General features: G+C 42.8%; 1 protein-coding gene across 1 annotated transcript in view; it reads left to right on the forward strand.

Annotated features, from left to right (window-relative positions):
• Nucleotides 1-2,700: 2,700 nt before the first annotated feature.
• LOC138299949 (cytochrome P450 2A3-like) overlaps nt 2,701-26,122 on the forward strand; it is a 391,420-nt gene continuing 367,998 nt past the window's right edge. Inside the window, exons 1-2 of the mRNA XM_069238677.1 lie at nt 2,701-2,902; nt 24,729-24,891. Of these exons, the coding sequence (XP_069094778.1) occupies nt 2,723-2,902; nt 24,729-24,891 (343 nt within the window). The 5' untranslated portion in view covers nt 2,701-2,722. The remainder of the gene's footprint in view (nt 2,903-24,728; nt 24,892-26,122) is intronic.

Below are 26,122 nucleotides of genomic sequence, written 5' to 3' on the forward strand. Positions count from 1 at the left end.
CTGGTGGTACAGTCCAGATTGGGGTGCTGCAAATACAACATGAACAGCCCCAGAGGAGTTAAACATCAAATAACATCACACTGTAGAGCAATGCAGAGACATGCAGGCATACAGAAAGAGGAAACAATACAACAAAGGACAGAATACATTACAGCCACTGTAAAAAACATTAGATACCAAGTTCACAAAATGGGCAGCTTTGAAGAGAGACATGCAGATATAAGCAGTGTACTCATCCAGCCACCATTTGGAGGCTGAGGTTCACAGGATGCTACAGTCCATTCAGGGAGGCAACAATGCTGGCAACAGATAAGTCTCAGCCTTCAAGATGGGAGGGCTTAGTGGAGAACATGATTTGCCATGGCTCTGGTCCTGGGTGACAGCAGTCACTGCCTTCATAACCAGATCCCTGTCACCCTGGGAGTGTGGTGGTCGCTACAGGCCTCTGCCTCGGTTGCGGTCACCTCCACAGCACCAGTGGCTGCTGGGGGCAGCAAGAGGGGGAAGGAGGGCTGTAAGGCAGGAGTCAGACTTCTGGTTCAGGGGGGCATAGCATGACCCATGAGTTCTTCCAGGAAAAGGTCCAGATTGTCCAGGTCGAGAAAATCCTTGAACCTGCCATCCTTTGTGATCCACATACTGCTAGGCTCAAACAGGCCAAACTTAATGTCCAGTTTTCAGAGTTGGGGCCGAAGGGCCAGGAATGCTTTCCTTCTGTCATTGGTCTCCTGTGGAAGGTCAGCAGCTATGTGGTCCTCATGCCCCTCAAAGTCATACAAGGCATGGGAACGGGCCGCCGTTAGGAGCTGCAGCACCTGTTCATGACAGGGGAATCAGTCTATTAGAGGGCACGGTCATCCAGATGTGTTCTGTCACTTTAGACCCATGCGGTGTGCCCATTGGAATTCCAGGTGGGGGAAGAAGGTGACGTCTGTGATCATGGAAGGACACTCTTAAGAACGTCCCTGACGTCCATGCTCTCTGCATGTTTTGAGAATCTGAAGAAGCAGGCATTGTCCTGCAACTCCTGTCCTCCAGGTCCGTGAACTTGTTCCACAAAAACAGGCGTTCCTAGTCCCTACCTGGTATGGTGTTGAGGCAGCCCTCCATGGCCACGAGCTGCTGCTCCAAGCCCTCCACTCTGCCCTGAAGGCCTGCAATCTCAGCATGGATGGATTTGGTCTTGTAACCAAGTCAGAGATTTTGGAGTCCAGGCCTTCCAGGCAGCGGCCGACCAATGTGATCTACTGCAAAATGCACTCAATAGTGAAATCCTGCTGAGTACAGGAGGCGGCTGGCTCTATTGGGTACCCAGCAGTGAATGGTACATGTGGGCAGCCCTGGGAGAGATGGCCTCTGAGAAGAACAGCTGAGGGGAGGTTTTGCCTGAGGACTTATCGGAAGGCATCTCCAGGACAAGGATCCTACAGTGGGGTGAAGGAAGGATCCCCATGAAGTGCCCTGAGGTGTTAGGGGAAAGCAGGTAGCTGGGAATGGGAAAAAGCACCCCCATCAAGGGAGGGACACAGCCTAAGGGCCAAGCCAGAGACTTACAGTGTCTCACAGGGGCCGAGAATAAAGACACAAGTCCTTGGGGATAAGGCAAATACCTTGCTGCTGGCCTAGTTTTTGGGCTTAAGCTATCTGGGAGTAGAAGTGGAGAAAGGACAGCCCCAGGATGATATGCAGTGGTTGCAGGGCAGCTGGAGCCGACATCTCCTCCGAGCACTGACTGGCAGGTCTGTGGCGTCTCTCCGAGCGGCTGTTCCAGGCAACTGCTTCATAGGCTGTAGCAGGCCCAGTGGTGAAATCTCAAACGGGCTTTCGGGGCCTCCAGTTCTCATTGCTGGGTGGTGTGGCGCAGACCGGGAGCCCTCGACTCCCGCTCAATTGGAGGGAAGAGGGAGATATGTGCTGGCACCCCTGGGCTTTTATGCCCTTCGGGCATCTTCTTTGCCTCCCTGGCGCACGGAGCCAAGCAGTCAAGCGACCATCCTCGTGAGTGGCCAGACCATGCCCCTAGCATCAAGCATACTTTAAAAAAAATAAAATTACTACTATTTTTGGGGTGAATTGGGATTGTTTTTTTTAGATTGGCTATACCAATATATAATATCACTACACACAGCTTGCGTGCCTTAAATTTACCTGTCCTCATGCAATAGTTTTTGATGGAATGCAATGCATAGTCAAATAAACCCTTTGCCGTTCGTGAAGAAAATGTAATCTCAGACTCTCAGTAGCAAATGTCCATTAGTCTCTCATTCTGTGAAATGCACTACATCACTACGGACAACATACGGAAGAATTTACATTACTAAATAATCAATTATCTTCGTTTTTTAGCACTCCATGTAAATAGAAAAACCTGAACATGCAGACACTGGGAAATCAACCTGGCCATCGTAGATCTATGCAAAATGTCAGACGAGTGTCAACAGGAAAAGTAAAGTTGTCTACACTAGAAGCTGTAAAGTAATTACTCAGTTTGTCCAACCTCTACTACAATATAAATGTGTCTTTGGCAACAGACCAAAAACAAGCAGTAGAGTTACAATGTTATTGCTGAGCAAAATGGGGCGGCTTTTGAAAACCTTTTCCGTGATTAAACACGCTATGCTTGCTTTACAGACAGCTACGTCATGCTCTGTAAATATAAGAGAGGGAGCCTCCAACTGTGGGCATACTTTATTGCAGGCAAGTCTGATAGTCACCTGCAGCAATGCTTCTTGCGGTATCTGTTACTGTTTATCTCGTAATAGTCATTGTATTTCTGCTTTTCCAGTCTGTAAGCCAAAAATACAAAGAAAGAAGCCATCTTCCTCCGGGACCACGACCTCTTCCTTTCATAGGGAACCTGCACCAGTTAAATACAAGTGGCATTGTTGCATCGCTGAAAGCGGTGAGTATGTTTCTCCTTTTTATTACTTAGATTCATTATCTGATTGTCACGCATTGATTTTTGTAAAGTTTGCGTGACTGCGAATTACGTCCTGAAAGAACATTCATGGTAAAATAGGATGTGTAAGGAAAGGGAGCCAGTCCCGTCACTGGACCATCTAATTTTTTTAACCCACATTGGCTTTTTATTTAAAATGTTATTTTTTTCCTCGAACCTTCAGCTTGTAAAGGTTTGTTAATGTGCCTTCTCGTTCCGCTCTTTAAAAAAAGGTGCACTAATCTACAGGCAAAGATTCGTAAACCGTTGTGGAACGTGATCAGACTCTGCTTTAAATCAAGTGTTTCAACGAGGTACAAGATAAATCATTGTTTAAATCACTTGCAAATATAGATTATTATACCATAACCAATGAATAGAAGGCAGAAAGAACACTCCATCACGTCAACAGATATCGATTTGATCAAACAGTAGTTCAATGAATGATTAAAAAATAGCAGTGGTGCTAGTATTGTGATGGTAACAGTTTAAAATCAACAGACAACCCAGAAGTGTATGAGGAACAGGAAAGGGTGTTAGTGTCAGAAAGGAGACGCAGAGTATCTAAACATTGAAGGAATTAATGTCATGATTATTAGGATTACAATTATCGCAAAATGAAGTAGAAAGAATGACACTGGCAAGAGAAGTTTTTTACAGGATGCTTGGGCTAATGTTAAGAGAGTATGCAAGCCGATCACACAGGATCTTGGAATACAATTAATGAAATATTGAAAAGCCACAGCTGCGCATCCATGTGCTAAAGGAGCAATGCCACATACGACAATACTTACAATTTAGCGAGTTATTATGAGAAGGAGCTCTGGGGCATTCGCTGAAAACAGTTTACACGATGGACAAGAAAAATACATGTATGTGTAGGTGCAAATGCTTCCTTGGGAAAGCGGTAGATGCAGTAGCCAACCTACGAGTGGTTATTTTTTAAGGTCCCTCAGTAGCTTCAGAGAAGCAAATTAATGTACCATGCATAAAGTAAACAATATTAGTATCAATACCAAAAGTAATAGATAGTCTAGGAAGCAAGTAGGGAAGGATTTGAAAGGCACAGGTCAGTCTAGGCCAGAAACAGGAGTATTGTCAAAGTGAGTGTGCAAGAAAGAGGATTATTAGTTTGGGTAGATGGGAGTTCACCACAAGTAATAATGTCACCATCTTGTTAGATTCAGTAAAGGTTTCAATAATGTCAATTTGAGCTCACCCCCTTGTAGGTATGGCACAGAAAACACAGGCTTAGCTAAAGAAATAAAGTAAAGCATTTAGAAGTACCAAAACTGTTAGAAATTAAAAAACATGACACAATAAAAATCTAATTTCAATTTATAAAATTAGATAATAATTTAAAAAACCTAAACAACAAAACTACACTGAGGGTATTGAGAGATATGCATCTTTCAAAGTTTTAAATGAAAAGCACACCAAAATGCGTTAGGCACCAACTACAGTCACCTGGTTGCGCTTGACTGGTACCTAAGCTCGTTTTATGGCTAACTGTAATGGAGCACCGGTCAGCTACAGAATACTGACTCATTCCAGTTGGAAGTTTTAACTTCTGACGGAGTCTCTGAGATCCTCAGTGGAGCAAGGCAGAAGACTGTGGCCAAGATGGGTCGATGAGACCAGATAGCCATTGGATGAGGTCCAGGTGAAGCTTTCCATTTTTGGCAGGAAAGCTCTAAGCAGCAGAAATTCAAAATATGCATGCAAGAAAGATCCCTCACCGGCTAGATGCGTTTGGTGCATTCGCCTGGTGAAGATTTCTACATTTGGACTTAGTTACTTTTTTGGAGCTCCTGTTCCTCCAGTGGGGAAAGAATACAAGATGTAGCTGAGTAGGGTTCCACAAGTTGGTGCAGAAAAGCTCCAGAGAAACCTGAATCTTTGGCCCAGCAGAATCACACCTCCTTCAGATTGACTTGGCAGGTTTGTCCTGGTCCTCCGGAAGTCTTTGGAGCCCAAAATTTTTTAAGTCCATGATTTTCCATTATTTTAGGAGGACTACACTTTGACACAGTCAAGGGTCTCAAGTCCTCAGGAACAGCATTTGGGGAGTTAAGACTCACTCCAGGAGAAGCCTCTAGAGGGCCCAAGGCAGATCCAGTTGGAACCGGTCACCTGGGCTCTTCCGGAAAGGGCTTCTTGCAGCTTATTATATTCCTGAGCTTAATGGGAGGAGAGCAAACTGATCCTTGAAGTTCATGTTTTTGTCCTGGGTACAAATGGGAACAGATCTAGCCTTTCAGGCCTCACAAATCTCAACAGCAGGTGTAGTCCTTCTTCCGTCTTCCACATGACATGTAGTATTCAGAAAAGGATGCACAGTGGTGCCACATTAATGCCTGCCACAAATCTGCGAGTAGGGGTGACTCCTGTTCCCCCCACTCCATAAGTAAAATGTTTCCAGGAAAAACCCTACCCAATTTTGTGGCAGTTTCTTTGTGCCCTACTGCAAACATTCCCACAGTGCCCCAACCTAATTAAATCTAACATGACAGTACCTTCCTTTACCTGTTAGAACTCCTGTACTCACCATAAAGGATTGGCCAGGGAAATGAGCAACATATGCTTTGTGGTCACTCAAAACTGGTTCTGGTGATAGTTCCTCTCCCACTGAAATTGGTGTTTGGCTGGCAGGAGGAACAATAGAAGGGAGCAGGTTCAGGTGTGAGCTATATATTCCTGAGACAGCTTAGGCCTCCCTGAAGTTAATTACGTTCTTGGGCACAGCCTAGATGGTCACCCTGCCAGAGGAACAGAGCAGCTTTTTACAGTCAACACCTTTGCTGCAGCCTTTGCAGCTCATGGGAGACAGTTATAAACTAATGCAAATTGGCTTCTAAAGCCTTTAGGCAGTGAAGAGATGACTTTTTTAAAGTACCTCTTGCAAAATATCTATTACAAATCAGACTTTACAAGTGAATTAGGCTTGTAATATTTTTAAAAAATCCAACAATGAACTTAGTAGCTATTTTCCTATGTGGAGGTAAAATGATCAAATGTATATAGCTAACCCAAGCTTTTGGGGTCTTGTCAATCTCAAGACATGTATCACATTAAACTTGTGCATGTCCTCCTTTTAAATGCCATGCAAATTTCCTTATGGTCATTAAGATCTATTTAAGGGTGACATTAATATTTAAAAAGAGGATTTAGGCCTTTCAAAGAGGGCAACTTTGAAAGGTTGAATTTGTATTGTAAAAACTGCACAGACAGGTGACAGTGGCTGGCCTACATTCAGGTTTGCACTGTCAATTGATTCTGCAGTCCACTAGTGACATTTATTTGCAGACCCTGGGTACACTTTGAACCATATGCTAGGGACTTATAGGCAAGTTTCATATGCCAATTAGGAGAATAGACAATTCTAGGGGTCAGAGCACATCTATAGAGGCTTAGCTAGCAGAGTGTCAATTCAGAGTAAACAATTGGCAGCATCAGTGCAAAACTAATGGGGGTAAACATGCAATAAGAGACATTTTCCCACAGTGTGTCAATGCAAAACAAACTTTCCTCTGACTAGCTTGGATAACGTCGCTAGAATCACTATCTTGTTGTTTTCTGTGTAATCAGGGTATAAAACAATCTCAACTTCTTGCAAACACAATAAAAGTGCCTGCATCGATGACATCAATTATGTGGTGTTTGCTTGTAGCTCAAGATAAAACCAGAAACAAGCATGCATCAGGAAACTAGCTAGGCTCACAAGAGATGCAATCAACAAGAGGGGCCACAAAGAAACTGAGTTACCTTTACACTGAAAGTATTTTATATTTGAATGCAAAGTCAAAGCGGGAGGCCAAGGAATAAGAACAAATAATTCAATACCAATGTGGAAGAGTACATACGTCCACTGAAATATGTATAAACAACTAACATTAATCATAAAGAAGTAATGTAAACAATAAATGATTGTTTATAATATTCATTAAGTGACATTAAAATGAACCTCAAATGACATTCATAGGGATAGATTGTATAGTCACAAGGCATATAGTCAAATAACATATGGCTGAGTCATTCAGTCTCAATGTGCGATAATACTGTTCCAGTCATCTTTTGTCTTAAACACATGATTGATAAAGTTAAGGAGGTGGATCCATCTATGTTTACATCTCATCAGTCTGTGTGAGCTTTTCTCCTCCTACTGTGCACAAGTTACCTGCCATCTGGTACAAGTTCTGTGCACATACATAAGATCCTTACATTTCTGATATGCTAGTCTAATGTAATCTATTTGATAAAGACACCAAGTGGTATTACATTTTGTACTTGCAGTTAGAAACATGGTGAAATTTGTGCTTAGGGCCTTCATAGCTGAATGATTTAGTATTAGTAAAGAAGTTTCATACTGTGCATTGTCCGCATTAATAGTGCGCTGTGATGAATGTCAGGCTCCCAGCTCAATAGTGAACATATGAGTGCCTCAAAGTTGCTTTCTCAAACAATATGATCCTAACTGCTCTTTGCATGTTTAAAGGCAAACATAGGTGGATAAAATGTTGTAACACTATTACAAATAATTTGCCAGTGATTTTTAATGCATTAGAAAAATCCTGGTGCTTGCATAGTACAATGTTGTGACTCAGGTCATCATATCTGTTTGTTTCTTCTACCTTGGTGACGGTATTTCCTCCCAGGGATAACCATAGGCCCTCTAAGGTGCTTTTTTAACTAGTCCCCTTGAGTAACTTCTCTTTTCAAGTTTCCTGAAAATATTTTAACTTCCCTGAAGAAATATTTCCTTCATTTAGAGCTCATATGAATAGAGAAGAACTGATCAAACAGAAGGCCGTCTTTGGGGACTTTGGAGGTTACTTGTGCACTCAAATAAGTGTTTCTGTGCCTAAAAGAATTTGGTGCCTAATGGTCCATCAGTAGACATAATATTTGAGACAAATTGCTATTTTACTTTGGGTCTCAGTAAATCTGAGATCTGGATGTGCTTTATTTAGACACTTGAAGGAACAATACATCCCATTCCAAATAATAAAAAGTTAATAGTTGTATCTTTTCCATACTCGGATATGGAGTCTTTAAGGTTTATTTTTAATGAATATTATGTTAAGCACATAAACGTTTTCATAAACTATAGCAGAATATGTGTTCCCATTGAAGTGCCCTGAGTTTGGAACTAGGGCAACCGAAAATTCAAAAGAATTTTAGGGAAAAGCAATGTTTAACACAATCCACTGGATTTGAGTCAGGCTGTCATTCACAATCCTGATAATCAATGTGGCACCATCCTCAGTGTATAGCATCTTGATGACGATGAACACTAGCAATTCATGCTTGCCATAAAAAGGCATAAAACTCTGCTGCACAGATATATAATGCTGTCAGTAAAGCTGAATCTTCTATAAAATAATCTTTGCATCTATGAATAGGCTATTCATGAGATTCAAAAGGGTTTTGTGTTTCCAATGTGTAAAGAGCATCAGTGTCAGTGCAAACACATTATTTAACAAGATGGATTTGGTATTTTGAAAATGTCTTCTTCTTTCACCTTTGTTGTTAATTTGAGGTTCTCATGCCTTAATTCAGAGGATTTTTATTCAGTTTTTGGTAATGATCTAGATTTGTGAGTAGTGAATTAAATTTCTATTTTTATACAGCGGTCATCCGGAGCACCATACCTGTCCCCAGCTGATGTAATTTTCCTTTTGTTCTTATTTTGTCTAGTACCAAAGTTTTTTCCCTTTCTAGTATTAGTAGGGACATAGTTGTGTTTATCCTTCATTGGCATTTAGTTTTTTTTACAGAGCAAATGCTCAAACATTAAGAAGAGGGTGGAATATAGGTGGATGGTTGATGCATATAAGCTGTTGCATCCTGTCGATCAATGTTGGGGTTATCTTGAAAGAAAGGTTTCAGCCTAAGTTTCCTAAAGAAAAAAACAGTTACCAGTGCACACTGACAAAAATCATGGTGTTCAATCAACACAAATGAAATGCCTCTGTTAAGTGGGGATAGGCGTCTGCTAAATGGGGATACTTCAGTGGATGTATAGGTGTGCTTCGGAAGATCAAAAAATTGAATGGTTGTTTCCGTGGTGTTTTGTAAAGAGAAAGCGTCCACTGAAATAATTGCACTAAATTTGGTTCTGGGGGAAGGCAGTTGCAATAGTTACCCCTTTGGGGAAGAGTTACCTTAAGTTCAGGCAATGCAGCAAAGCAAGGTGATGTGCTGCATTGCATGAAAGGGAAAGAGCTGAACAGCACCATATTTGCAAAAATATGACACTGTTCAGCTCTTCCTCCTGCTCTGGCACACTTGTGGCTGCCTAGTGCCAATGCACACACCCTTGAGTTAATCCCATGAGTGCCTGCATTGTGGTCAGTATTTTGTTTGTGTAGGAAGGGATACCTTCCAGCACAAACACAGTCTCAAGACATGGGGAAGGGAAGGAAGGAAGAGAAATGAAGATATTTCTCCTTGTTATGTTTTTTTGGGGCAGGAACCTTATTTATGCACAAGCCCCTGTTTCCACCATTTGGTAAATCTGGGTTTATGAAAAATAAATGGTTAAGTGCATGTGAGCACCCATGTTCCACCCAAGAAAGGTGCATTCCTTTTTGTTAAAATATCAGGCATGGTAACTCACATCTGCCTTTGCATTGTTTTGTAAATCTCAAGTAGCATTTTGCATTGTGTTAGCCTAAAAAATATGGTGCTAACAAATTGCAAAATATTTCTAAATCAGGTCCTCTGTCTCTTTCTTACTTATTGCGCGCTTGGTATGTCCCTTTTTAAAAAGGTGAATTTGTGCAACATCCCTTTCTGAGTATCCAACTGTGCTGCTAAATGGGTTGAGGACTCTTGAAAGGTTAGCGGTTTTTGCTTGTTGAAACCACTGTGAACCACTGTTGATGTTCATATGATGTATATTCCATATAAGGCATGTAAGACATGTTATCTACTTTAGCTGAGGGAGTAAAAAAAGGAAAAAGGGAGTAGCTAGAAAATGGAAGAATGTAAATGGCAGAAATGACTTAGAACTGAGACAATCAGTGTAACTCGAAACATATTCAGGTCCACACCAATAAGTGGCACAAGGGAGCTGGGAAAGGAATAGACCATCACAGAATGAAGTAACATGGCAATTTATACTCCTTGGTACATCTGCTCTGCATGTCACATTAGGGCCTGAATTAAACAACATTAAGAGTCAGTTTCTCATTTTGATACTAGAAAGCAATGTATACATTTGCAACAAGTATAGACCCAAGACTAGTAGTAGCAGTCTCCGACAACCTCTACATGACATCCATAGACATCATGTGCATATGTATTGATGGAGTGGGGGTCTCTAAGCCTCACTCTCTTAGTATATTCATCAAACAGAAATCCCCACTGGTTGTATGGACCTTTGAGAGTAAATTTGAAGTGAATAAATCAGTACAATTCTATATTAATAACGGAGAGGATGGTATACAACAAAAAAAGGTTTATTTCCAGATTATTAGTTCATTACAATCATCAACCTATCAAGGTTTACTCAAAAATATAATTACAGGCAAAATGGTAAGGTGTTCATTCACTCTAAATCGAGGTATTATAAGCACAGAATGAAAATAATCAGTATGTAAAGAATGCAAATAAACCAGATTAAGTGTCCCATAACGAAACTAATTTTAACTAAATTTAAGAAATTAAAATGCAAAGGTCTTCACTTAAAGGGAAATGAGGAAGGTGCAAGCACCTCAACAGAAATTCCGAAAATGGAAAAGACTATTTATCATGTAGCCTCACTCTTGGGGAAATCAGGGAAGTAGAGAGATCTGCTCTCTTCGAAGTTAGAATTGGGTCTGCTCCTAACTGCTTAGGAACACTAATTAAAAAAACAATAGAAAGTCCCACAACATTCATACCCCCTTCTCACAGTTCCGAATCAATCCTGTGGTGGCATTTCTGGAATCCGGTAGACTTCTCAAATTCCATCACTCACACAATTAGGTACACATCTGCTCGTCCTCGAGTGTTGCATCTTCCTAGTAAAATGGGTACAGACAGCTCCTTGCACCATTCTCTTTCCATGTCTGCTGCCAGGTTCCTCCTCCCTGGCCTCACTATCCATCTAGTACAAAATAATGAGCCTTTCTTTAGCTAACAAGTGACTTGATAATGCACCTGCGATGAAAGAAATATGCAGCATATTGACAATCTTAAAATGTGTAGCACTCAGATAAGGCCCAATGGCAAGCACAGTTAGCTTAGGAATCAAAATGGAAGCATATTATAGCACCTTTTCCCATAAGAAACAAACTGTCATCACACTTGCGAGTTTCTGGGTGGTTACTGAGTCTTGCGTTGGACGTCCGATGCCACGATACGTTGCGCTGCAGGATCGCAAGGGTTGCAGACCAGTGGGCCAGTCTGCCAGCGTGGTGAATCACTGCTCCCAGCTGGGGGCCGTCTCCCCAGCCCGTCTCCCCACCTTACCGCCTTGCCACCTTGCCACCTTTTTGTTCCGCTGTGGGCAAGGAACCCACCAGGGACCTGCGGAGGGGGCTGCGGAGGCTGTGGGGGAAGCACTGGTGACGCGGCGCGACCACGGGTGCAGCGAAATGCTGTGTCTGAAATCATCACACCACCTTGCCATCCTGCCGCGGATCGGAGGATCGGAGAGGTGCTCTGACGCTACGCCGCGCCACATTGCGTTGTGAGGAGCAAGGATCTACAGCGTCTGCTACCATCGCCCCGCCTTGCCACCTTGCCACGGATAAAGAAACCGGCCAGGAACCCACGGAGGATGAGGGTGATATGCTGATGACAAGGCGTCAAGCGTGACCATGAGCGTGGCAAATTGGAGCCCCTCGACCCTCCAGTATCAAGAGCCGTCGAGTCTACAGGAGAGGTGCTGGTGGAGGGACACTGAGAGGGCTGAGGGCAATGTGTGTGTGTCGACCCCTCCTTTCTGCAGTAGGATTCACACGCTGGTGGCCATAAGGAAGAATTGGTGACATCGGCAGGACACTCCATAGGGGACTGGAGGCATGGTGGCCCCACCATTGGACCCCCCTGTCCACTATTGGCCCTTTAATTTTCTGATCACGTTCACTGATATCACATCTTCGAGGAGTCGGAGTAGGTGCTCTTTTCTCCTTCTGGTCAGCCGGGCTGAGAGTTTCTTCGGGCCCGCGCCAACAGAGGTTCTAAAAACACAGCCAAGAGTCAAGAGGTACTGTTGGTCTTTTTAAACACCACTTCAACTATTTCTTCCTCTCACATGGTCACCCTCTCTGCTTTAACTATCTACGGAAGGCCTCATCTTTTAACAGAATTGGGCACTTAGAGAGATTGCAGGGACGCTGTGGGAGTCACATGGTACTGTTGCTTTTCACAGGGTTTTTTTCTCCTCTCACATGGCCACCAGTTTTGCTCTATTCATACGTGGAAGATATCATTACCTTATAGAACATTTTCCATCTTAAAACAAGTGAAACATCAAGCATCGCATCGTTGGGCACAATGACTGCAAAAAAATTGAGATCCGGCCGATTGCTTTTGAGGAAATCCTGCTCTAAAACAAAATCTAATCCCTTGCGCAACAAGGCCACAAATACTTTAGGCCTAAAGTGGCAAAATCAAATTATTTCCCTATGGGACAAAGAGAAGGCCTCCCCCTATTCTTTTAAAGCCTGGTTCTCCAGATCGTAAGGGTTTTCCTTAATCGGAAGAACCCCTATCCTCTTGTCCTTATTTCAAGGAGCCAGCCCTTCCTCACGTTCCGGCAGATCCAAACACGAGTCCAGCCCTGTCTCACACATATTCCTTTATCCTTGAGCCTCTGGCCTTTTGTAAAGCTTCTTCGCCCTCTCCAATCCCACCATTAATCATGATGTAACCAGTCTAGCCTCTGTAAAGGAAACTTCATCTCTTGAACTTGGCATTGATGCTCCTTTTCCATGCACCGGCCTGGAGAATCCTCTTGGGAACTTCACCCTTCCTGATCTTGATTTAGAACTTATCCAAAGATATGGTTCACACCAGGAAGCAAACTCTCCCCTGCCATCGGATCTACCTCCATCAACGGGTCTGCAGCTCTTTATTAGCACACCCTCCAACCATTCCTCACTTTGTTCTCATCTTTCAACAACACCCAACCTGAGTCCAAACATTAACCCTTCAAACAGTAACCCTGATCAAAATTGTTTGGTCTCCTCTTCGCTCTTAAGGTTAGAGCGTCTTTTATCTTCTATTTTAAACCTTTTAGAAAAATTGGTTGCTGGATCTGATTGTATTCTTGGCTCCATAACGACCATCCTAAAAGAATTGAAAACTGGCAATGGAGTAAATACTGGATTTTTCATGCAGTATTGCAATTACCTCTTAGCATTGCATCACACTATCGCAAACAATGAAACACCCATTGGTACTGATTTTTGCTCTCAGGCTGGTGCACAGCAGGTGGGACTACCCCCTACGAATCTCATGCCAATTGAGAGCCCAGTCATTTCCATTAGATTCACATTAAGAGACTTTTCAACAGAGACAGACCTGGAACCAGTCTGCCAAAACTCTGAGACAGTTATGTTTCCAATTTTAAAGCTCGACCAAAGGCAAATATCTTGACTAGTACATTGGGTACTCCTGTACAGCCTTCAATATGTAAAAGGAAATAAGTCAAAAGGTCCAAAAAATCAATCCAGAGACATCCCAAAAAAAAGTCAGAGAAAGATACGATTCACCAAAGATCAATCTGGCCCGCAAGATTCATTAAACCAGGAGGTTCCAGTTTTACATTCTTGCCTTGCATTTACCATCTCTCTGTAAATGTGCGAACCCCATCCTCCCATCGGCAACCCTGAAATTATCAACCTAATTTTGGCTCGTGAGCCAACTATCTCGCAACCAATTAGGTCATCCTTAAATCCCTCTGCACAATCCTTTGAAGCCACTACAGGACTATTACCTGTTCAGACTTGGCCGCAATTCATCAGACGAGGACAGGGTCATTACCCTGAGGATATCTTAACTTTAGACTTTATGCTTTTATTTGACAATGATCTCCTTTTTAACAGATCCCAATTGTTAAAATGCTTTTCTGACATTGAACCCCTTAGAATTATTGAAAGTAGGGATATACATTTGGTCTCTTTGAAGGCCGATGATTTTGGTCCTTTGTCTTGTGTATACTTTTCTCTAAATTTATTGTCAACAAAATCTTAAGTATTTTAGAGTCCTTACAATGTAAAGGTATCAATGTAGTTCCTGTCTTGAGTGAGACAGGTTTAAGGTCAACCGAGCGGGACCTCCAATCTCCTGATGAGGTGTGGAAACCTATTTCCCCAGTCATCCCTTTTGTTAAACATGATACTAATTTTCACACTTATCAGGATTTAAAAATTCACCTGGCGGCTTATGGCTGAGAAGTATTTAGGGATTCCCCTGTTTGTATGCTTCCTCATTTGAACATTTATCCCCTTTCTTGGAATTGGCTGCCAGCAGTATTAACCCCTTCGCTGCCAGGCCTTTTCCCCCTCCTGTGCCGAGCCTTTTTTTGGCTATTTGGGGCAGTTCTCGTTTAGGCCAGCATAACTTTTTGTTCACATAAGCTACCCACGCCAAATTTGCGTCCTTTTTTTCCAACATCCTAGGGATTCTAGAAGTACCCAGACTTTGTGGGTTCCCCAGAAGGAGGCCAAGAAATTAGCCAAAATACAGTGAAAATTTCATTTTTTTCAAAAAAATGGGAAAAAGGGGATGCAGAAGAAGGCTTGTGTTTTTTTTCTCTGAAAATGGCATCAACAATGGGTTTGCGGTGCTAAAATCACCAGCTTCCCAGCTTTCAGGAACAGGCAGACTTTAACCAGAAAACCCAATTTTTCAACACAATTTTGGCATTTTACTGGGACATTCTCCATTTTTACGATTTTTTGTGCTTTCAGCCTCCTTCCAGTCAGTGACAGAAATGGGCATGAAACCAATGCTGGATCCCAGAAACCGCAACATTTCTGAACCGTAGACAAAATTCCAAATTTAGCAAGGGGTAATTTGTGTAGATCCTATAAGGGTTTCCTACAGAAAATAACAACTGAATATAAAAAATATTGAAATTGAGGTGAAGAAATCTGCATTTTTTCTCTCCGTTTTACTCTGTAACTTTTTCCTGCAATGTCAGATTTTTGAAAGCAATATATCGTTACGTCTGCTGGACTCTTCTGGTTGCGGGGATATATAGGGCCTGTAGGTTCATCAAGAACTCTAGGTACCCAGAGCCAATAAATGACATGCACCCTGTAGTGGGTTTTCATTCTATACCGGGTATACAGCAATTAATTTGCTGAAATATAAAGAGTAAAAAATAGCTATCAAGAAAACCTTTGTATTTCCAAAATGGGTACAAGATAAGGTGTTGAGGAGCAGTGGTTATTTGCACATCTCTGAATTCCGGGGTGCCCATACTAGCATGTGAATTACAGGGCATTTCTCAAATACACTGTCTTTCATTTGGAAGGAAAGAATGTAGAGAAAGACATGGGGCAATAACACTTGTTTTGCTATTCTATGTTCCCCCAAGTCTCCCGATAAAAATGATACCTCACTTGTGTGGGTAGGCCTAGCGCCCGCGACAGGATATGCCCCAAAACACAAAGTAGACACATCACATTTTCAGAAAGAAAAAAGAGCTGTTTTTTTACAAAGTGCCTAGCTGTGGATTTTGGCCTCTAGCTCAACTGGCACCTGGGAAAACCTAGCAAACCTGAGCATTTTTGTAAACTAGACACCTAGGGGAATCCAAGATGGGGTGACTTGTTGGGCTCTGACCACGTTCTGTTACCCAGAATCCTTTGCAAACCTCAAAATTTGGGGAAAAAAACACTTTTTCCTGTCATTTCGGTGACAGAAAGTTCGGGAATCCGAGAGGAGCCACAAATTTCCTTCCACCCAGCGTTCCCCCAAGTCTCCCGATAAAAATGGTACCTCACTTGTGTGGGTAGGCCTAGCGCCCGCGACAGGATATGCCCCAAAACATGACGTGGACACATCACATTTTCAGAAAGAAAACAGAGCTGTTTTTTAGTAAGTGCCTAGCTGTGGATTTTGGCCTCTAGCTGAGCAGGAACCTGGGGAAACCTAGCAAACCTGCGCATTTTTGAAAACTAGAAACCTAGAGGAATCCAAGATGGGGTGACTTGTGGGGCTCTGACCACGTTCTGTTACCCAGAATCCTTTGCAAACCTCAAAATGTGGCAAAAAAACACTTTTTCCTGTCATTTCGGTGACAGAAAGTTCTGGAATCTGAGAGGAGCCACAAATTTCCTTCCACCCAGGGTTCCCCCAAGTCTCCCGATAAAAATGGCACCTCACTTGTGTGGGTAGGCCTAGCGCCTGCAACAGGATATGCCCCAAAACACGACATGGACACATCACATTTTCAGAAAGAAAACAGAGCTGTTTTTTACTAAGTGCCTAGCTGTGGATTTTGGCCTCTAGTTCAGCCGGCACCTGGGGAAATCTAGCAAACCTGCGCATTTCTGAAAACTAGAGACCTAGAGGAATCCACGATGGGGTGATTTGTGGGGCTCTGACCAGGTTCTGTTACCCAGAATCCTTTGCAAACCTCAAAATTTGGCCAAAAAAAAACACTTTTTCCTGTCATTTCGGTGAAAGAAAGTTCTGGAATCTGAGAGGAGCCACAAATTTCCTTCCACCCAGCATTCCCCCAAGTCTCCCGATAAAAATGGTACCTCACTTGTGTGGTGTAGGCCTATCGCCCGCGACAGGAAATGCCCCAAAGCACAACATGGACACATCCCATTTTTTGAATGATACCTCACTTGTGTGGGTGGGCCAGGTGCCTGCAACAGAATAAGGTCCAAAACTTGTAGAGATAGAAGGGATAGCACAGCGAGTTTATAAGGACATATTCTTCTTTTATACATCTTTAGGCTGACTCTGCTTTGGGGACCCACATAAGTGAATTGTCATTTTACTTGGGAGACTGAGGGGAACACTGGGGAGTAGGAATTTTGTGCTGGAGCGGTGATCCTACTAAGAAAAGTCAGGAAAATATGCTTTTTTTAAGCACATTTTGAGGTTTACAGAGGAGTCTGGGTAAGAAAATGTTGGGGGATCCACGCAAGCCACACCTCCCTGGACTCCTTGGGGTGTCTAGTTAAAAAAAATGTCTGGGTTTGGTAGGTTTCCCTAGATGAAGGCCGCACCCAAGACCAAAAACATAGGTGCCCCCTCCCCCCCAAACACAGGTAGTTTTGTAATATATCATTTTGATGTGTCCACATATGTCTGTGATGTGCCAAACACTAAAATTGTGAAAAGAAACACACTTAGGTTATGTGAAAAAGACCCCTCACCCACCAACCAAGTTGGCGGCATGCTTCATCATCGGGGTCCCACCCGAGGCACCTAGCGTGTCACAGGTGTGCTGCGACGCCTGATTACAGCGGAGCAGGTTTTGTCATTTTTACCACACATACTGGTTGGATTTGGCACGAGGATGAGTGATGGTTCAGTGGATCTAATTTTATTAACAAGAGATTTCACAAAAATGAAATGCACTGTTAATAACTGAAAGGCAAAACACTGAACCAATGAGACACAGCTCGTGAGCTGTAAAGCCACGACAAGGCACCAACCGCTTTACAGTCCATTCACACACCTTTCATACATGACACGCACAAGACCATTCACACCGCCAGCCACGGGCCCAGCATATTACAACACTCACATCGACAGACAGCGCCACTCAAGGGCCCATCACGTACATACGCCCACATGCCTGATACAACAATCACACCAGCTGATGGGAGTGTGTGGACTGGTGTTTGGCTGGCAGTGTGTTGCAGTAGCCAACAGAAAGTCAATATGTACACTATGTACACCCTCAACCAAGCCCCACTCCACACACAATGGCATCATTTAAAAAAAAAAAATTTAAACAGAGGAACCCCTAACTAAGTAGAAATAATTACAAAACTACATACAGAAAAGCTCTAACTAAGTACATGACAGAAATGCTAAACATGAAACTGAACACATGAAAATACAAAACAGACATGAGTTTGCACTCATGGTTGTTCCCAGTAAATCTTCTGGGTGTGGTAATTCTTAAAACAACCACCCACACACAGCCCAGGCTTTGAAGGACAATCTGGGCAGTACATTCGAGTCTCCCTCCGGATACCTCTTCGAAAACACACTCTACATTTCTTAGCTCGAAAGTCTTTTTTGGGTGTGGGAGGAATGTGCTCAACAATGTGGCGATCTTTCAATCTAGCCACATCCTCCACCACTGCTTCTCTAGGAACTCTGGCCTGTTCCACCACAATAAGGCTCTCTATCACTGACTCCTGAAATTTCACAAATGTCATCTTTGACTCTGGAGACCTATCCCTAAACACAATAAAAGCATTAAAGGTTCCTAAGTGGAAGAGGTGAATTGCTAACTTCTTATACCAAACGTAAGACTTACGAATAGCAGTATAAGGTTCCAACCTCTGATCAACTCTATCTACACCTCTCATGGGCTTATTATAATCTAAAATGCACACAGGTTTCCACACTTCAGCAACCTGGCCCCAAACAGTCACGGGGAAGTACTCTCATCATGGATGGTACTTAGCATGTAGACATCCCTCTTGTCTGAAAATTTCAAAGCTAGCAGCTCATCAATCCACAAGGCACAGCACTGTCCCCTCTCATGTTTTTTACAAACAAGCTCCCTTGGATAGCCTTTCCGGTTACAACAAATTGTTCCACAAGAAACAGTGTCCACTTTAAACAATTCCTTGAGCAACTGCAATCCAGTGTAGAAGTTATCTACATACAAATGGTGACCTTTGTTGAACAGTCGTCTACCAAGTTCCGACACAATTTTCTCAGTGGCTCCAAAAGTGGGAGGACAACGGGGGGGGGTCAATATTGGTATCCCTACCAGTGTAGACACGGAAACTATACACATATCCTGTACTACTTTCAGACAGCATATATAATTTAATTCCATATCATGCCCTTTTGCTAGGAATGTACTGCCTAAAAACCAAACGACCCTTGAAGAGGACCAAAGACTCGTCCACACTCATCTCTTTGCGTGGAACATAGACTTCCAAAAACCGATCTACAAAATGATCAAGGACAGGCCTAATCTTAAAAAGACGGTCAGAATCTGGGTGATCTTGTGGCAAGGCTAATGCAACAAAATGCAGCATCCTAAGAGGAAGCAAATACCGATTCCGACTCATGGTCGCAGGAAATATAGCTGTTGCCATCAAAGGACTAGTAGACCAATAAGAAGCCAGTGACAGCTTCCTTATCATCCCCATCAAAAAAGTCAAACCCAAAAACTTTTTTATCTCCTCCAAATTTGTGGGAATCCACTGGGCAGCTCTAGAGTGTGGCATAAGTCTAGCAGCGTTGTCCCTCAAATGCTGCTCCGCATACAAATTAGTCTGCTCAACAATCTCTTCCAAAAACACATCATCCATGAATAACTCAAAGAAATTGACAGGCAAAAAGTTCTCTGTATTGGCGCTACGCCCCGGGAGACCAGTAAAGGCAGGCAACTCTGGCTGCTCCATGTTTGGGGCAACCCAGAGATCAGGTCTTATAATGGGAAACCTTTCAGCCCCAGTTTGCTGCACTAATGGCACATCAGTGTCCTCCTCTAAAACAGGCCCTTCATCTGCAATGAGTGTGGCTTCCTCATCAGAAGATTCCTCTCCAACAGAATCATCACTGCCAGAATCTCTCGCTTCCTCCTCTGCCTCAGATGCAGAGTCCTTCTCATAATCATGATCAGACAATTACTCAAAAAGCATACCAACCACCTGCTGAGCGGTCATCCTGCGGCTAGCCATGATCTTTCCTACTAAAATTAACTGGACAAATTCACCACCAACAACCAGCACTGCGTAAGATAAGTAATAAAGTGTAGCTTTATTAGTAAGAGTTATAAACTCAAAAACTATACCGCTCACTTGCCTGAAAAAGCTTGAATCACCAGCAGCTACTCTGCACAGACACAGCAATCACCAATGATATCCCACTAAAAAGAAAGAAAGAAAAGCAAATTAGAAATAAGACAAAACAAATATCATTGTGCACAAATCTAAGGACAATTTCACACACAATCCTGCATTTAGTACACCCCCTACAAACATGTCATTCATGCATGGCAACAATACTCCTTTGGAGTAAATTGTTTTTACTTACCTAAAACATGCAACTATGCAAACCGCAGGTCAACCACCGCCAAAACCGCAAGGAGCCACACCAAATAAAGCAAAAATAGGCCCATCTGCCCCCAAGGGGGGCAGAAATGGCCAACATGTCAATGCCCCCCTTGGGGGGTGCCCCTTGCCCAAGGGGACGACCCCCCACAAAAATAAACATATAAAAAAAATCCCTGGCGTTCTAGTCCCCCCAAAGGGGGCAGATCAACCTAAAAATAAGAGGCTGATCTGCCCCCCCCAAAAGACATGCCACCCCAAAGGGGAGCGACCCTTGCCCAAGGGGCCGCCTCCCCATCCACTAAACACACAATCCCTAGTGCCTAAGTGGCTTCTGCCCCCCTTGGGGGGAGATGGGCCTAAAAAAATAGGCCAATTTGAGGGCAGAAAAGGCCAACAGTTCTATGCCCCCTTGAGGGGCGCCCCTTGCCCAAGGGGGCACCCCCCCACATAAATAAACAAAAATAAAAACATCCCTGGCGTCCAGTGTTTTCTGCCCCCCTTGGGGGCAGATCAGCCTAAAATAGTAGGCCAATCTGCCCCCAAGGGGGGCAGAAATGGCCGTTAATAATTTGTCCCCAAAAGTGGAGCGACCCCTGCCCAAGGGGGCGCTCCCCGACACTCATAAAACACAACACAACAAAAAAAAAAACAACCCCTGGCGTCTAGTGGGCATTCCTGCTGCCCGATCGCAGCGTCATAATGACGTCAGCATGCAATCGCACACTGACGTCATTATTGGGGGGTGGAAGGGGAAGGGCTTCCTCTTCCATCCCTGCCTTTGGGGGGCTGGGGGAAGCACACAGAGGGAGCTAGAGCGCTCCTTCTGGGCTGTGTGCAGAGGACGTAATTGTTACGTCCTCGGCACAGCAGCACTGTGCCGCAGGACGTAACCACTACGTCCTCGGCACAGAACCGGTTAAGTAGTTCTACCACAACCTCCAGGCTAAGAGCACTATTAGTATAGCTTACCCTTATATCTTGGAATGCAGCAGGTATAAGGTCTAAAGGGAAAAAAATGACTTTGTGAACTCCTTAAATCCTGATAAAAATTTCCTCCAAGAAACATGGTCTATTGGGGAGTTGCAGTTTAAAAATTATTATTCCTTTTGCTGTAAGGCCTCCCCCTCAATGAGGGGTCATGCAAAGGGAGGGTTTGCATGTTTGCTGTCGAACAGACTGCCTTGGCAGCATGAATGCTTTAGGGATCCCAGTAATTTGTTTTTAGCATTAACTTTACACTGCATTGGAGTTGGAGACAAGGTGACCTCCCTTACTTTGATTAACTCTTATGTCTCTCCTGGAATCCCTTTTAATAATCTTTTAGTCAAGGTATTTCTTTACATTAAGGAACTCTGTGACAGGGATCCAGGAACTAAAATCATCATAGTAGGAGATTTAAATGGTAAGATTTCTAACCTGGAGCTTGCATCCTTTTGGGATGTGGCAAAGGAGGTAGCATTTGGACTACCTCCTTGTATCTTTCCTCACAAAATAAGGCTTGATAAGCGTGGGAAGCTTTTTCTCGAGTATCTGAGAGAGAATGATTGTACTGTTGCTAATGGTATACTCCCATCTGACTCCACAGCCCATTCTACTCATAAATCACCCAGGGGTGCTGCAATTCTGGACTATCTGGTAACAAACTATCAGTCCTGTTCCCTGTTAAAGGACATAAAGTATTAGAGACTATCCTTAGTGATCGTAATGTTTTGGTAGTATCTCTTGACTTTAAGGCACAACTTACCGATTCATACAGTTTAGCAGGGCAGCACCCACAGCTAAATCTTTAAAATGGAATAACATATTGGTCGCCGAGTAGTTTTATTTAAGGGGCTCAAAGGTCTTGGTAACTCGGTAGGAAAAGTATTGGAGAGTTTTACTAGTTTCATGCAACTGGTTGTTTCGATCCCCCGTCAGAAGCCCCAGAATAAACATATAGTATAACCCCGCTCCCTTTTATTATTGCTCTTATTCGTAAACAGTACTGGGATTATACATTTGTGAGGCAATCCCAGCTAGACATCTTAAAAAGAAGAAGGAAGTTAAGAGTGCGCCCAAAAAAGGATGCCACAGATAGATTCTGGGTTGCAGTAAGAGAAGCAGCCTCTTCCGGCCACACTAGGTGGTTTTGGCCCTTGATCGCAGAGGGGTGTGGTACAAGAACCAGGCTCCTCCCAACATCCATCAGAGAATTAAGCTGGTCAAGTTTTCTATCTGACCTTTATGCTTCTAATGGGACTACAGTGGAATTCCCTGTGTATCAACATTGCTACGAAGCCAGGAATTTTCCTCAATCCTGGAAGGGTAGCGTTATTGTCCCTTTGTGTAAAAAAGGGGATCAAAGTTGCCCTAGGAATTACCTGCAGACTGCACTTTTGGATGTGGTCGGAAAAATAGTTACCAAATTTTTGTTGTCACAGATTATTGATTGGGCAGAAAGGTATAAAATTATCCCCTTAGAGCAGTCGGGATTGAGGAGAAATCATGGCACAATTGACAATATCTCTGTTTTGCAAGTAATTAATGAAAAATATGTCTCTCTGAGGGGGGAAGTGATCTATGCAGCCTTCATAGATTTCTCCACAGCATTTGATAAGGTAGACCGTGTATTTTTATGGAAGAAACTCCTATGACTAGGCATGCCCAGCATTCTCTTTGACCTTGTGGTAGCTCTTCATTCCTCCGCCTGGTGCAGAGTTTTGCTAGGGGGTGAACAAGGTCTATCTCATGTAATTTCAACCAAAAACAGCCTAAAATAAGGATGTATGCTGGCTCCATTGTAATTTTTCCTCTATCTTTCGGATTTACCTGCATACTTAACTCAATGTGAGGGCTTCACCCCTAAAATAGGAGGTAGGTCGCTATGCTGTCTACTTTATGCAGATGACATAATTATTTTAGATCGCACCCCAAAGGGGCTTAATAACCATTTACAAGCCCTCGAACAGTACACTGAAGCTCACATTTTAAAGACAAATTGCCCAAAAAGCTACATTTTGTGTTTTCATGGGAATAAAAGATTCAAGTACAGCTATTTTTGCTGGACCTTGGGAGCTCAACACCTCGGAAGAGTAACCTCTTACAAATTTGTGGATAAAATTGTCTGTGGGAGTCTTAAAGACAGCGAGCATATTGAGCACAGCCAAAGGGAGGCCCAATTCCAAGCTAACGGTCTGAACACCTTATATAGAGCAATGGGTAGAAGGCATTTTAAACATCTCTGAGAGGTTTATCGGGTGAAGATACCTCCATCTCTATAGTATGGTATAGAGCATATTGCGGTGTCTAAGTGGATCTTTCTTGAAAAACTCCAGGGACGTATCTTAAGGAATATTTTAACTGTAAACTCTGCCTTTTCAGCACCGTTATTAAGACTTGGGTTGGGCCTGCGCAGCTCTTTTATTCAAGGCCTGGCTGCGGTAATTCATTGGATGTTTAATCTGATGGCGTGCAGTGACAACTCTTTGCATTCACTGCTAAAAAAATAAATATTAGCTAGTCATAAAGTAAAATATACCATCTACAGGAATTTTTTCTATGCCATGGATCATCGACAATTAGATACTTCTGCAATTTTTACTCTCTCTCCAGCACAGCTTAAATCCACATTCACGAAAGCAACTTGGGCGGTGAGTTTCCACCAGGACAGCCAGGCCTGCACACACAGGAAGAATTTTCATATAATATCTGATTCCTTAAGGCCAAGGGTCACACAGCCCTACGTCATCTGGAACTTGCCTCATGGGGTGAGAAGGATCTGGCTCCTGCTGCGACGGGGGCAGCTCCCCCTGAACACATTACAAGCAAAATAGTTTGGTTCCTCCACTATTTGTAATCTGTGCCATAACGGCGTCCAAGATTTGAAACATGCTGTTTTAATTTGCCCGGCCCTATTGCCTTATCGTCGCAGGTGGCTGCGCACTATTTGTCATACCTTTTCTTTTAGTACTGCTTCTAATCTATTACAAACCTTACTCACCGCCTAATGAAATGTTTTGTGCTAGAGTTTTTAACTATTTTAAGTGTTTTTTTTAACTTTGTATTAGCTTAATGTGTGTGTCAAACTTCAATCCGTTTAATACCATTATGTTCCTTCTTTTAATACAATTATGTATTATTTTATGTGAATCTCCATTCGAGTTCCGTAAAATAATAAATTTGACTTGACGTGACTTCAAGCTGTCATCATTATAATATGAATGTTCAATAAGTGTAAATGCATATTATTTATTCACTCCACTACACTACATTGTGATTTCCAAATGTACAACAACAATATTCATGATAATGCATACATGTGAAACATTGAAATTAATGAGCTAAGGCACAAGTTAAGTAAATGGATTATGAGTTCTAACATATGAACAAAGTATACGCAGGGGGTGGATTCTAAATTACGGTGCTCCAGTATCCTGCCAGCTTATCCAGTAAGAGCAGCATAGTGAAAGTCAAATTAAAATTGATATATTCATTAATTGATTTGAACTTCTCCCATTGATTTACTTTTTCTGTGAGTTATTTCCTTTATGATTCAATCCCCACAAAAATTATTTTTGCTTTTTTATTTGGAATTACAGTTTAGTGAGAAATACGGTCCTGTATACACTGTACATTTAGGTCTGCGCCAAGTGGTGATACTATGTGGATATGATGCAGTGAAAGAAGCACTGGTGGACCAAGCAGAACAGTTCAGCGGAAGAGGGCCTACGCCTACCTTAGGCATGGTCTTAAAAGATCATGGTGAGTGAAAAAAGATAATGAACATGATTTCAAATTGAAAAATGTTTGGCCATATAAACCAAAGAGAGCACAACATCTTGATTAGTAATTCTACTACCCTAAATCAATATTATGCATATCCTGTACTATAGGTGATGGTCAGAGCAACAAGGTCCATATTTAATCCATCTGAAATTGAAAAATTGCTGTTCCAGACACAATTATTTTCAGTCTTTTATTCTTTCATCGCCTCTTCACAAATGTTCAACAGGATGTCATCCGAGCATTTGGCCATTTGGTCTGTTTTGAAAGTGCTTTGGATAACACACAAGAATAAGGGCATCCAGGATAGGAATGTGCAAAGTGCCTGCAGATAATCATTAAGGTTCATTCTACAACAGTGCTACAAAAGAGTAATATATTTGTTCCCTGATGAAATCCCATGTTTGGTACGAAATGCATTGGCTGGGCTGGGATCTTTCTTGAACATTTTGAGCCATATTTACAAGGCCCTTTTTGCTGTCAGAACATCACTTTTAGTGATGGTCCGACGGGGCACACTGCTGGGCCATGTTTACAAGGCCACAGAAAGCCCTGTGTGGCTTTTCATGGCCTTGTAAATATGAACAGAATCAATGCAGCAGAAGTCACTGTGTTGACTCACCCTGGGACAGGGAGGGATGCCATGGGTGTTACGTAGGGGTTCCTACGTAACACTCATGGCACTTGACACATTTCCACATTTCCAAGGTTTTGTAAAGCTGTGAATGTGCCAAAAGCCTACACCTCCCCAGGGGAGGTGTTAGGGAGACACAACAAGGATAAATACCTTTATTTCTCCTCTTTGTTTCCTTTGTCTATTTTGCTGCATTCTGCAGCACACATAGAAAAAGCAAAACTCATCTTGTGATTGTTTTTGAGCAGGAAGGTGTCCTTTCCTGCACAAAACAATCTTCCACTCAATGCAGGCACCCTTGCACCATGGTGCACCATGGTGCAAGGGTGTCTGTGTTGGTGAATGGCAGCTCATTGTATGCCAGTGCAGTAGGAAAGGACTGCAGTGTGCTGTATCTTGCAGATACGGTGCTTTCTTGCCCTTTTCTTTTGACAGAGGAAAGCATAGTAATAAGGCTTGCGGCGCTGCCCTAGTCAAAGTTTGTAAATATGGTCCTTGGTTTATATGTTTGATTCAAATGTATCAAGGGGGATTTGGGAGGCAGTTGAACCCTTTAGAATCAGCACCCTAAATGTA

Source organism: Pleurodeles waltl, chromosome 6, assembly GCF_031143425.1.
Source record: "Pleurodeles waltl isolate 20211129_DDA chromosome 6, aPleWal1.hap1.20221129, whole genome shotgun sequence".
Lineage (NCBI taxonomy): Eukaryota > Metazoa > Chordata > Amphibia > Caudata > Salamandridae > Pleurodeles > Pleurodeles waltl.